Here is a 14,159-nt window from a genome sequence, read left to right on the forward strand (position 1 = left end):
CTCTATTTCTTGGGTGCTTGATGCGGAGGTCATGAGTTGAGTAAGGGTTGGGTCAAGTTTATGTATGGCATGACCACCATTCATATTTTTCCAAGTCGATTACAATATGAGTACATTTTATCTATATAAATTGTTAATCCAAGTCTGTTCAATCTTTAAACAAAATGAACCTTGCTAAACAAGTTAAGTGTGCAATTTAGTTGGAGAGGTTTTTTGTTAGGTCATGTAAGATTGTTGTTGGTTAAACTATTAGAAATTCAAGAGCAAATTGGGTCCTCTAATCTAAAAATGAGCAACTAAGTCCTTATATAATTCGTTTTGAAGCAAACAAGTAACTTTTGAATAGTTTTAATGTTTTTCTTATATAAATGCTCATGGAAAAAATTAAAAATAAACATGTCTAAAAGTAATTGGGTGTTTAATAATAAAAAATCCATCTTTCTAAGTTAAAATGAAAGAAGAAAACAACATTGAAGACCAAAATTGCTGCAATTGAAAACTAGAAACAAAAATGAAATTGAGAAAATAAAATTTACGTTCTAAATTTTAGAATTCGAAATTGTTAATGCACAAACAATAGATTCCTAATTTGTCAATGGACAGAAAATCACTGATGAAATGAGTCGAAAGGTGTTTTACAGTCAGAATACATAATTGGGAATATGAAGAAAAACTCTAATTCATTATGTTCTTAAGCAAATTGAACTTGGGTTGCTGATGGTAAAGTAACAATCATAAAATCATTATTCAAAGTCAAGTTCATATATTCTAATATTTGATGGAAGAAATTGATGAATTTTGTTGATACATGGAGTAGGTTGTGGAGGTTTGTGACAGTTTACTCGGAGGCCAGAGAGCTATGGGAGGATTGAGGTGATCAACATTTGAGAGTTGGGAAAGGATTTGAGAGAAGAGAGTTGAGAGTGCTAGAGAAAAGAGTGTCTCGATCCATTTTCTAGTCTAGTAAGCCCTTTTAAAGATTTCTTTTATAGTACCCAAGGTCTCACGTATCATTCATATATTGGTTTTAGACTCCCTAGAATTTAACTAACGTCAATTTAACTAACCTATTGATGTCTTGTCACCATAAGAATAGGTCGTCATGTATGAGGAAAGAACATGTGTGATGTGTGAAAGGCAAATATCATGTTTGTGTTAGGTGTGTGGTCCTATCGATTTGGGCTCGCTAGGTCTTGTGCTTACAAGATATTGAGCTCATAGGCGTCTTAGCTTGAAAGTTGTGTCCTTAGCCAAAGGTGTTGATTTGAAGAGTCATGGGCTCGCAAGGTCTAGGTATAATAATTAACCCTCCCCAATTGAAGGGGAGGTTATTAAGTGACATTCCTTGATATGTTAACACTTTTGCAACTTGTCAACTAGGGTGATGAGGATTTCTTTGAGTCTAACGAAGTAACTTGTATTTCTGTGAGGTACTTGCTAGTGCAAGGTGTATCTTCAGAGAGGAGTGTAGGTATCTAGACTTAGAAAAATTTTGAGAACATTTCCAAAGCTCTAAATTTTGAAAATTTTAAAATAAATATTGATTTGATGAGAACGTGGTTTAAGGTGATATATGCCCTATAGTTAGCATAGCTAGTGAGAGAAGGGACTATTATTGAGTGGTGGTTATGTGTTACTATTTTACTAGTTTGAAAGTTGGCTTTTTTGGGAGTGTTTTACCATATATTAAGGTATTACAACACAATTTCAAATCTTCTAGAGCACATTTTACTCCCTAAACCTTATAAAAAAAAGGTTGTTGGAGTTGGATTTCCATACTTTAATAGTTTTTTTGCTTTCATCTATATCTTTCTATTTTCCTTGCACTTTCTTCTCGCATTCAATGTTTTGAGTTCTAAATTTATCGAGGGTGAAGAGTTGGTTAAGGAAAAGTTTGGATGACGATGTTTTCAAATTTTTGGTAAGTTTCACATTTCTTTATCTTTTCTTTTCCTTTATTGAGGTGTGACGTTTATCAACAACAATGACTAGTAAAGGAAAAAGTACTAGTGGAAAGAGAAGTGCAAGCTTATCAACTATGAATTTTTGAGGTTCTAAGTAGAAAAGATAAAAACATGTTGTAGTGACTAATCTAATAGTGTGGTGTAGTACCGAGCAAATAGAGTTAGAGAGGTTATTCCGATGTTGAAGTATACATTTCAATAACTACAAGTTTGAGTTTATTCGTCCTTGAGGTATATGTCATTTGGAGACCTACCTTCCAATCCTAATAGGAGTCCAAACATCTTTAAATTGTTTCATGAATTTAAGGCGGATTTCACCTGCCTCTATACATTCCTTTTTGCAAGGTGCTTCAATCATATCGCATAGCTTTTAAACAACTCATAGGCATGTCTTGGTGGAATTTGATGGCTATCTTCATAGATTGTTGTGCTCATAGGAAGCCCCTGGTTCTTGTCTTCTTTCCAAAACCTTTTCAAACTTACACTTACAGATCAAGGGAAGAATCGAGGTATGCAAAGGATGTTGTATTTCATGAAGCGGTAGGGTACAAACGAACAAGTGACCAAATATCTTAAATAGCCATGTAACCAATATTAGCCTAGACAAGGGGAAGTATGTTTTGATTCGCCATCATTTCACTAAAGAGCTCCATTTTTCTCGTGAGGTTGCAACTTCTTGACAACGATACTTGGAGCTTAGGTCGCCTCTTATTGATGAGTTTGTGACGAGGTAGTTCGAAATTTGCTCTAAGGTAGCCCTTTGGAGGTGGAGAAGATGATTTCCTTAAGAAGTGTTTATGTGCATTGCTTGGAAGGAAAAATGCCCAATGGTTATAAAGACGAGGACTTGAAGATGAAGCTTAAGGATAAAGATGTTGGGTTCACGTACAGTAGTATGTGGCCTAATTACCCTAATAAAGATGATACGATAGGAATAATCCTAATGGAAATGGAAATGATCCATTTGCAATCCTCTATATGGATTACTTAAAAATGACCGGAAGAATGAGTTTATGTTTTTGGACTATTTTGAAATCAAAAAATGAAAATAAATCATTCAGTCATAGTGAACATGTTTATTTGCGAAATATTGAACATATTTCTTGAAATCTTATCAGAGGCAAAATCGTTAAAATTTTATCATGGGTAAAATCGTCAAAATTTTGCTAATGTAAAATAGGGATGAGAAAATTGTTTTATATATAAATATTGAAGTTTGTTTTTGGAAATAAAAAAAAAGCTAAATTGGGTTGGACCACATTATAGAGTATTGCTCAAAAAGACCCAGAAAGTACTTGTAATTGGACTCGATGTGAAAGAGGCTCAAAAACCCCTCATGGACATGAAGGGGGTGACAAACCTTGTAGGAATACTAGGGTGTTTCATCTACCCTAGTCATATTCTAAGTAAGATGTTTTTTTATTTGAAATAAATCACTACAACTCAACAAGAGTTCTACATTCTCTTCCTATAAATAGATGGCATCGGTAGAGCTATTAACACAACTTTGAGAGATTGTTATTCTTCTGAAAAATAAAGAGAATTTATTCTCAACTATTACATAGATTTTTCCAGAATGATAATTCTACCAATTTCTATTAAAAAAATAGAGTTTTTATTTTCACCCCAAAAAGAGAGAAAACTTTTTCTAGTTCTGTATTTCGATTCAATTGGTTCGAGCCCACACTCAAAGTAGTTTGTGGTACGAGAATAGCGAAGAAGACCATTTGGTTGAAATTCGAGAACAACGAATGTCTGCTAAGTTGAAAACACATGTATGAATTCGGTTAAAGTTTATTGCTATAAATATCACAAATCAAGTCGGTTTTCAAAATTTTAATTTTTCGTTGTGCAATAAAATTATTTTCAAACCGGGATTTTTCCAATATTCCTATGTAAGGGTAGTTAATAATTCAATCGGATTAGGATTTTGGATTAACTAGTAATTAATTTATTGATTGATTTTTGTGTTGTTTAATTGAGAAATAGGAATTTTTTTAGTATTTAGGAAATTAGGATTAGTTTTATTTGAATTTGATTATGGATTTGCACTACTAATTCTTAACTCAATTAGATTAATACTTATTTTTGAATAATTAATTTAGTAACAACATTTACCAGTATTTCGTTGTAATTTAAACTATATTACAATTTCACCTGTATACTTGCAATACACCTCATTATATTTAGTTGCATTATTCATCTACCTCAGTGCACGCTCATCAAGGAGCAGTCAAGTTGTTCGCATTATTTTTGGGGATTGTAACGGTGTAAATTTGTTATTAAGTTGGTTGTTTTTTAGAAAAGCAATATTATTTGAAATATAAACAAGTTAATAGTTCTTTAATCGCTTTTATTATTATTTTTATTTGCCTTGTTTAAAATTTAACTCAATTATGTATAACGATGCATATAGGTGGCAAGATGAACAATACGGATACAATAAGAGATCGAGTTGGTCGAAAAAAGCCTTGACGAACCAGTGGAGTTATGATAGAGAATATGGAAAGCACGAGTATTCATACAAACCTTCTTATGATTCATATGGATATACGACTGAGAGAGATAGTTATAACCGAGAATGGTCCACCAGTTATCTGACTTATGATCCACAATCCCGGTATTACTGTTCAGGTTGGGGTAAAGATCATAGCGGATATATAGAGGTCCCATCATTTGATACTCGTCTCAGTGTTGTGGAGGATAGGTTGTCTTCATTCAAAGCCATCATGTCTTCTGTGTCCAACCAGCTAGGGCAAGTATTGAAATTCCTCCAAAGCTAATCTTAAGTGCCCAATCCAATCTAATAAGTTGTGCATGATGCTCCTAACTCTAACAATGAGGCCCACTATACCATTGTTAATCATATTGAGTTGAACGGAAATGTTCAACAAGAGGTTCGAATTGGAGGGTGTAATGAAGATGTGAGAAAGAAAGGAATTGTCTCCAATCCAATTGATGTAGTAGTAGGAGTAGTAGTAGATTTAAAACTAGATGCTGGCAGTGAGCTTAAACAGAAATTAGATGAAGGTGTGGAAAAGTCTACATACTTTCTAGCTATAGTTGGAGAAACGTCAACCAAAGGAATCAATGAGTTCAATTCATTCTCATTCATTGAGGAAAGTAAAACTCAAACAATCACAGCCTCACACGACATTGAGGTGATGATGCGCAAGGTAATAATATCCTGAAATGAAATGTGGGGTTGGCTCGACTTTGGTGTTAAATGGATTGTGATGTGGATGTCACGTCAATTGAAGATAAGACATTATTAGTGGATTCGACCGAGGATGTTGGTTTATATTTCTTGACTAAAGATCAAGCGGAGCATCAAAGTATCAAGAACCAGCTAGACGCATTTTAACGGTGGCAATACGGATCTTCCTAATTTTTAAACTTCTATGATTTTTTTTAATTTTTTTAATTTGCGTTTTCAATTTTTCTTGTTTGTTCGTTTAATTTTATATATTTTAAAATGTTAATTTAATTGTTTTTATTTATTTTCCACGACAGGTGTTGATATTGTGGAGTGAAGAAATGAAAGAGTTAAAATTTTCAAAAATTGGGCTTGACATCGCAGCATGGGAACCTTGAAGTCGCAACGTGGAAAATGTAACGCCTAGGGGAGACCAAGTTAGTGAGTGGCGTCACGACATGGGAAGCATTGTGGTCGAGACATGAAAGCTTGAAGTCACGACTATGCGACTCAATGTTGTGATGTGCAACACCAAGAAAACCAAGCATTAAGTTATGTCACGATGAGGTAAGTCTTGGTGTCACGAGAAGATACCTTGAAGTCGTGACATCGCTAATGAAGTTGCGACATGCCTGCTTTGGAACTTGGAATTTAAATACGTTGTTGTGCTGAGTAAGGCCTTGACATCGTGATGAGGCGATGAATATAAAGCCCTAGATTAAGTCACTATACAACCAACATTTTTATTTAAAATAATGAGGCAGGTTAGTAGTTAGTCAGTAGATTAATTTTAGGTTAGGTTTTCTCTTAGAAAAATATTATTATTGTCATTTTCTATTATTTTCTTTTTCTTTTTATATTTTGATTTGTTTTTGTTTTTACATTGAATATTTTTGTTCTCAATTAAACTCTGTATTCGAAGACGATTCAAGACTTCACAATCAACTGGGTCTTATCAATGAGAACTTTATCCACTCAATCTCTTTTATAATTTTGCTTTTTCATTTAATTGATCAAATATTTGTATGCTAATGAGATTGATATTTGGGCTTTCATGAATATTTGTGTATAAATTTATTATTTAATTGATTATTAGTTGAGTATTATTTCTGATTTGATTGAGTTTTTATGTGTTTTTGTTAAATTGCTAGAATACTATAATTGGCACCTCTGATATTTGGGCTTTCATGAATATTTGTGTATAAATTTATTATTTAATTGATTATTAGTTGAGAATTATTTCTGATTTGATTGAGTTTTTATGTGTTTTTGTTAAATTGCTAGAATACTATAATTGGCACCTCTAATATTTGGGCTTTCATGAATATTTGTGTATAAATTAATTATTTAATTGATTATTAGTTGATTATTATTTCCGATTTGATTGAGTTTTTATGTGTTTTTTGTTAAATTGCTAGAATACTATAATTGACACCTCTAGTAGAATATCTAGAGAAATGAAACCGAAAGGAGATTTTTTCAGGTATCGATTGGGTAGATATACAACTAAGTAAGACCAAGAGGGTATCTTAGGTGGTGATCCTTAAGTAGGAAAAGATCGAGAGGGTATTCCTAAGTAAGCGTAGTTAACAATTCAATCAAGTTAGGATTTTAACTTAATTAGTAATTAATTTATTGATTATTTTTGCGTTGTTTAATTGAGAAATAGGAATTTCTTTAGTAGTTAGTAAATTAGGATTAGTTTTATTTCAATTGGATTTTGGATTCACACTACTAATCCGTAACTCGATTAGATTAATACTTATTTTTGAATAATTAATTTAGTAACAACATTTACCAATTATGGCAATCTCTTAGGTATGATCCTCAAAAGAATTTGGTATTTTGTTGTAATTTAAATTATATTACAATTTGACTTTTATACTTGCAATACACCACATTTCACCATATTTAGTTGCATTATTTATCTACCTCAGTGCACACACATCGAGGAGCGATCAATGATATTGTTGCTAACTAAATGGATTGTAAGGATCATGGTATTATTGGCCAAAGTTTCCATTTCCCAAATGGGACTTGGCTGCTCTGACCAACTTGGTTTTGGTAGTTGGGGAAATCTTTATTACTAGGGAAGTTCAAGAAGTTCTGATTCTTGAGGGAGTTTTGGTTGTTAGGATAAGCCATTTCTATCAGTGGATAGATACAATGAGGAAGTTGTGGAAGTTTTTTACGATTCACCTGGTGGGTGGAAAGCTATAGGAGGATTGAAGTGATCGAACTGTAGAGGTCAGGAAAGGATTAGAAAGGAGAAGGGATAGTTCAGAGTGCTAGAGGAAAGAATGCATTAGTCCTTTTCCTAACGTAAGTCATTTAAAGGGTTATTTCTGATAGTTTTCAAGGTGCCATATGTCATCCATATATTGATTCTGGACTGCCTAAAATGATGTCTTGTCATCGTAGGTATGAGACGTCATATTTAGGAAATGGATGTGTGGGGCGTTGAATGATAGATATACTTGTCAATATCAAGCGTGTAATACCATTGAATTAAGCTTGTGAGTGTCCTAGCTCACAAGGTGTCTCCTTAATCATAGGAGTTGATTGTAGGATCGCGCTACAAGTTGTAGGTATAACAAAATCAATTTATTATTTTAAAATAAAATTAAATATATTGTATTATATTGAATATTATCAAACTGCTTAAACAACGTTTACCCTGTTCCATTTGAGTTGAATTCAAGTGTGAGAAATAAACCCAATCATCAACTTCGATCGTTTCAAATCGACTGAGAAAGGAAGCTTGGACTATATCGTCAGTACAATCGGGCAAGTGAGCTAACTTTAAAGAATGAGTGGAATAGAATATTAGAATTAGCCCAAAATAAATCATTATATCCACTGCTTTACCAATGGTTTAACTTAAAAAAGTGAAAAGATTACAGGTTTTGTTTGAAGGAACTTGATTCTGGGGTTCATAAAAGAAACATGGAAGAATAAATCATTAGTGAAGTGTTGAAACCTTGGACAACCTCTTGTCTCAAACGTGAACATGGTATGGTACCAAGTCAACCTTTGCTGATATGATTTGAAAATTCTATAGTTTCAAAGTAGAAAATAAATGAAAATCTAAAGCCCCGAGGCTCTCAACCTCAGCTCAGGCTTTATTTTAGCACCATTTTCAATCAAAGGGAGATTTAACATCATACAAAAAATTACAAACTAAAGGAATAATCTCTAGCCTTCGGTTCTATTATTCCTAGGGCAACTTCCAAGGTATCCAGCCCCATTGGTGCTGGTGCCTTTTGTAAATTAAATGTGAATAATAATAATAATAATAATAAAGGTACAAACATTGTTCACTATGAGGCTGACATATTGGAATAGAGGAGAGTGAAGAAGAGACCAACTTCTGGAACACTTTGTATGATTTGGATAAACTGGTTTTTGCTTGGTTCCTCAACCAAAGTCGGACATATCTGTGCAATTCGAGGCAAAAGTCTAGCTAGAGGCATCCCATTTGTTAGATTGCCTCCTCCATATTGAAAACCCTTCTCCTCCACCAGTGCTTTCGCCACTGCTTTTAATGATAATTCAACAACATTACTGAATTCAGCACTGCAATGCAAAAGCCACACTCAAGATTAAGATTACATCCATGGTTAAAATTTGCTTTTTCAAGTCTAAATCACAACTATTCAACATGCTACAAGCAAGAAGGAACAAAGTTCTACCATTTGTAGAGCTAACCCCACAAGGCCCTCTACTCTCTTCAAAGTTCCACAATGTAGGTGGCCCTTCACTCACATAATCAATCATTACTCCAAGGGAACCCCTAAATCACTATACATCCCCAAGCTAGAATCTAAGACTCGAGCATCACCATTTTTTATGTTCTTTCTTTCCCCAAGCAATGCTTTACAATGTAATTATTAGATAAGAAAAGGTTGGTGTTAAAGGTTTGCTGAGACAGAATGGAGCTTTGGAATGGACCAACCACCCTTGTTCACTTCTTCTAGACTTGTAAATTGCTAAACAGAAAGCAGAATAAAACAATATTTTCTGGGCCAATGCACTAATGATACCTTGAAAGTACTTCTCGTGTCTCAACCATAAGTTGATCAAATTTTGTAAATTCAGGAGGATTTGTTTCATCGCTGGATGTTTTGGCAAGCTTGTACAACCTTGGGTCCTCAGGCATCAAGCAGTCCACCCAGTGATGAGGACTTCCCATGCTAAGGAACATGTCAAGTATCTGCATGATAGTTTCATGAAGTATTGCAGTATTGAAGAAGTCTCTCAACTGCTTTCTGCAAGAAAGTACAAAATTCCAAGCCACACAAGGAGACCTTAATATTCACTCAAAGTTCTTGATAATCTAAGATAATAATCATTAAGTATTTTAGTATGTTGATTTCAGGATAGAAAACAATGAAATTTCGTAGTTCTGAATCTTGAAGTAAAAGCATATGCAGCTTGTATGTTAGCAAAGAATACCGTAAAATTAAGGAGGTTTGGACAAAGGACTATACTGATGCATATTTCACTTTAAAGTCTTGCCCCCCAACTATTGTGAAATGTTTTCTCCAAAAGATCTAAATATTTAGAAGACATGTCTAATTGCCCCTTGGGGAAAAGGGGAATAAGGTCAAAACTCAGGCAAGACTACACAATCCGAAGAGTGTTTAACAATATCAGAATCAGTCTTTCAAGGACATTAGGTGTTCATGTCAATTTAGAAATATAATGATCACTCACGTCCATTTTTCTCAATTCAAAAGATTTTCCACATTTGTACTTTTATATGTTACAGATTATTTTACGGTAGAGTATTCTTTCTTGATTAATAGAAGAAATGTCAAAGGATTACTCCAGAAACTGAAAGATCAAATCAACAGATCATACCTAATTTGAAGAAGGATGATTGAAAATGCTCACCTCAATCAAGCCCTAACATGAAAACCAATTTGAGTTGGCTATATAAATTATTTTCCTTTATTTTACTCATCTATGGCTATATTCTTTAGTAAATTATTTACAAATCCAATCCTACTCCAGCTTATTATTTTAACTTGTATTTTTGCTAACTATAAAAATGCTGATTCCAAGAATAATAAACCAAAATGAAAAGATAATGAATAGAACCCACTTACGCCTTCAAAACTTCTGTTGCAGCTGTCTGCATACTAGAAATCAATTTTGGCAAGCCATGATTGGCAAGAAAGTCAGCACTTGCCAGGAATTTTTGCTGGTCATCCCTGTCAATGAGATCAGCTTCCTCCTGCATGAAAGGAATGAATAGCGTGTTTAGAGAATAATACAAATAAAGATGGCTGAAAGAGGATAAATAAGAATCATGGGGCCAAAAGATAACTGCTCTAATGAGAGTTATCGACAATGACACTATTCAGTGATATTACCTACCCCAATAAGATGACGGCTTAAACAATAGAAAAATAATGAGCACCCAAAATCACATAGCAAAAGGGAAAAAATTGTAATGAAGCCAAGAGGGACAAGTCAACTGCAACGATGAGCAGTTTAATCTACAACAATCTCTGCATCTCTCAGTTATCACATTACAAATCAATTACTAGTTATTTATATGGTTGACACTATAGCTAGAAAACTCAGTGCTTAAGTATCAATTGAAGTCTCCTAACTATCTTAATATTTCAACAAACACTTCCAACTGGCTTAGATCCAGGATTATACAAAAATTAAGTTCTCATTTAGCACCCAAATAACCATCAAACTCAATTGAGTAAAGAATATTACAAGTGCTAAATTCTTACTAAAAACTTTCTTTCTGAGGTGTTATCGAATAATTAGATATATTGAAGTGCACCATCTTGATCCCTTTTGATGTATCATTTTCTTAGGTGATGGTTGTATCATTCAACCTTTATGGATCAGTTTTAGTGTTTTAGGCTTAAGAAGCAAATATACAAGGTGAAAAACAATAATAGTTAAGGTCATGTAATATATATGTTGCTTCAATTTGAGTGTGAGTGTCGAACATAAGTGTCGGACAAAGATACTTGAAAAAAAAGGAAGAGTCTGAGCAACATAGTGTAAAATAGCCTTCTATAGCAAAAGTTCCCTGATATAAACTTCACAGGAGTTATATTAAGGGTTCAAAGCATCCAGGTATTCATATATATGCAATCAAAACTATTATCACAGATTTTGTATCTGTGAACAGCTGATTTTCTCTATGTCACTGTTCAAAGTGTAGAAGGGCAGTAAAGCCACCTGAAAATTCATGTACGGACACAAAAACACATCTTTAAAGCCATGTACCAAATAATGAATAGTTCAAGTGACATGTAGACGCAAGCAAACCATTTTCTACATCTGAAAGGTACAAATTAGATTCAAAAAGCACCCAAATTTACTTATGTTCTTTGAAAGCTCTGAAACTTCAAGAAAATTGAAGAGTCCAAGCAACATGGTGTATGGCCTTCTATAGCAAAAGTGTACCAATATCAAACTTTATAGGAGTGATATGAAGGGTTCAAGCATCCAGGTAGTAATATATATGGCATCAAAACTGTTATCACTGATTTTGTGCCAGTAAGCAGCTAGTTTTCTATATATCACTCAAAGGGACTCTTTTCTTAGACCAAAATTTGAAGTTCAAAGCATAGAAGGGAAGGGAAGTGAAGGCAAGCCACCTGAAAATACAGGCATGGAAACACATCTTTAAAGTCAAGTCCCAAATAGTGAATAGTTTAAGTGATGCGTACAATGCATGCAAACCACTTTTAACACCTGATGGGTATCAGTTAGGTTAAAAAGGCACCTAAATTTACTTTTGTTCTTCCAAAGCCCTGAACCCACCCCCCCTTTTTCTTTCTAAATACAGGCAACATTTGACTACATGATTGCATATCCCACAATTATTTTGCACCAACTAACACCTTCATACTATAAGCCAAATTCATGTACTATTCTACCTCAATAAACCAGCTGAATGAAAAAGAAAAATCATTATAAAGGTCCTCTGTTATTGACAATAGAGGCAACTAAAATGGAATCTGGTGGATATGCCAACTGTCACTAGAAGAGAGAAATTTAGACTAAAATAATACTCTTCAGAAATTTCACCATATGGAGAGGTAAGCTAAGTTGACATGGTTCCACAATCAATTCTAATTAACAACAGATGAATTGGACATATTTATCAGGCATTACAGATAAAAATGTAGAGCGCTTACAAGTAAATAAGAGCTTCCAAGACCACGTGCAGTATCAATATATAAATGTCTTCCTAGAATGTTGACTTGAACTCTAATATATAAGCTAAGAATGGTTACTGCCCATATTGACACCACCAATCTTGTAAAACCTGAAAAAACAAACAGTATCAATTATGAAAGATTAGATTCAGCAGCATGCCATAAGAACTTGCAATTTATAAATCCAGAGAAAACAAAAGGCAACAACTTTCATACTCAAAATTTTGAGCCTGTCCCATAACTCAAGTTTCTCTGAAGAAGACAAACTGTTGGGCTGATCCTTCCCTTTCACTAGTCTCTCCATAAGATGTGAAAGGTTCAAATCTTCAGCTATCCGGCAACTTAAATAGGGCATTGCATGAGGTAATGTTGTTGTATCAGCAATTCTTTGAATGTTCTCAAAATGGAGTTGAATTCTATCAACGTAATGAAAACCAGAAACTATAAGAACAAAAACAGAGAATTTTTCCATAAAAGATCGTAACAGTTTTGATCAGTCTTACTGAGCTTTAATGAATTCATCGTTTTCCCGTTCGTTAGCCAGTTGCCTTTCCAAATCAATAAGCCTACGTTTGTGAGCATCATATAGTTTATACAACAAATACCCACTTCCTAAAACACCTGCTGTAACCAAAACCTTCCTCCTATGCCTTCTCCAAAGATCCCTATATGCAACAAGGGAAAAAAAAGGACTAATTTATCAACAAACTATTGAAAAAACACTAAAAGAAAATCTCGAAAACCCAATATTAAAACTGAAGCAGAGCAAAGTATAAAGTAGCAATTAAATGACAACAACAGAAAATTAGCAATCAACGTATACGAAGCATAATATTAACGAATGCAACTTAGCCAAAAAAAAATGTAATTGAAGCACAAAACAAGCTACGTAGCAGAAAACCCAGAGATAACATCGAAATAAACAAACAATAGGGGAAAAAACTGACCTTAAATAGAGCATATTTGCTACTATTGGCTATCGAAGCGAAACATCCATTTGGAGTAAGCAAATATGGAAGAGGAAAAAATCAAAAAAGAGAAAACAAACCCTACCCTGTATTTTAAGATAAACAAGGGTAATCCTTTTAAAGAATATAAAATCTTGTTGGTAATGGATGAGAGGAAAAGGAATGCATTGAAATACCCACCCCTTAAAACATTAAAAAAAGAAAAATTAAAATTACGGTTAGTTCATAGGCAAGGGTTTTATTACAGAAGCGGAGATGGATTTTGTCAGCAAAGTGCAGGCCAAAATTATTGCTTATTTTGATTTATGAAGAAAGGGAATTGGGTAATTTTACTTTGTGAGGTGTTGTGGTTAACTAGTTTCCAGAAATTTTCTTCATTTTAGTAAAATAAAAATAAAAATATGTATTTTCTGTAAATTAACTAATTTTTTTAAGAAAAGAAAGGAGGGGAAAATCACTGCCACATACACCATTAATAATTTATGCATTCAATCCCATGAAGATGAATATGATTTATGAAATCTAACTTAAAAAAATTGTGATTATCCAAAATTGAATTAAATTTTATATTTTTATTGGTAAAAAATTTCTTTAGTCCATTTCAATTTTGAAATTGAATAAATCTAGACCAATTTAATCTATGTTAATTTCAAAAGTGAGTAACTAAGAACAATTAATCACGATGTTAGTGTTTTCGTTCAATTATACATTATTTTGATTGATATAATAACAAATCTAGCCCTCAAAGTTTACACATTCTATCAACTTGGTCCTCATTTAACAAATTTATCCCTCAACATTGTATAAATATGTAAATGTTGAGGCTAAATTT

The 14,159-nt window shown here is 33.4% G+C and overlaps 1 protein-coding gene across 1 annotated transcript; it reads right to left on the reverse strand.

The window, feature by feature from the left end:
- Nucleotides 1-8,240: 8,240 nt before the first annotated feature.
- On the reverse strand, nucleotides 8,241-13,925 carry LOC107945841 (peroxisome biogenesis protein 3-2). Its single transcript, XM_016879987.2, has 7 exons — nucleotides 13,307-13,925; nucleotides 12,863-13,024; nucleotides 12,576-12,775; nucleotides 12,339-12,469; nucleotides 10,272-10,399; nucleotides 9,204-9,428; nucleotides 8,241-8,736 (listed from the first exon to the last, which is right to left on the reverse strand). Exons 1-7 carry the CDS (start codon nucleotides 13,318-13,320, stop codon nucleotides 8,481-8,483), a joined length of 1,116 nt encoding a protein of 371 aa, XP_016735476.1. The 5' UTR covers nucleotides 13,321-13,925; the 3' UTR covers nucleotides 8,241-8,480.
- Nucleotides 13,926-14,159: the final 234 nt, after the last annotated feature.

This window comes from Gossypium hirsutum, chromosome D09, assembly GCF_007990345.1.
Source record: "Gossypium hirsutum isolate 1008001.06 chromosome D09, Gossypium_hirsutum_v2.1, whole genome shotgun sequence".
Lineage (NCBI taxonomy): Eukaryota > Viridiplantae > Streptophyta > Magnoliopsida > Malvales > Malvaceae > Gossypium > Gossypium hirsutum.

Excerpts from the sequence above, each read along its gene's own strand:
- LOC107945841 (XM_016879987.2), bottom strand. Across the intron at positions 12,470-12,575 it reads GGACAGGCTCAAAATTTTGA|GTTTTACAAGATTGGTGGTG; the intron begins GTATGAAAGTTG and ends TTGTTTTTTCAG. Across the intron at positions 8,737-9,203 it reads ACACGAGAAGTACTTTCAAG|TGCTGAATTCAGTAATGTTG; the intron begins GTATCATTAGTG and ends TTTGCATTGCAG.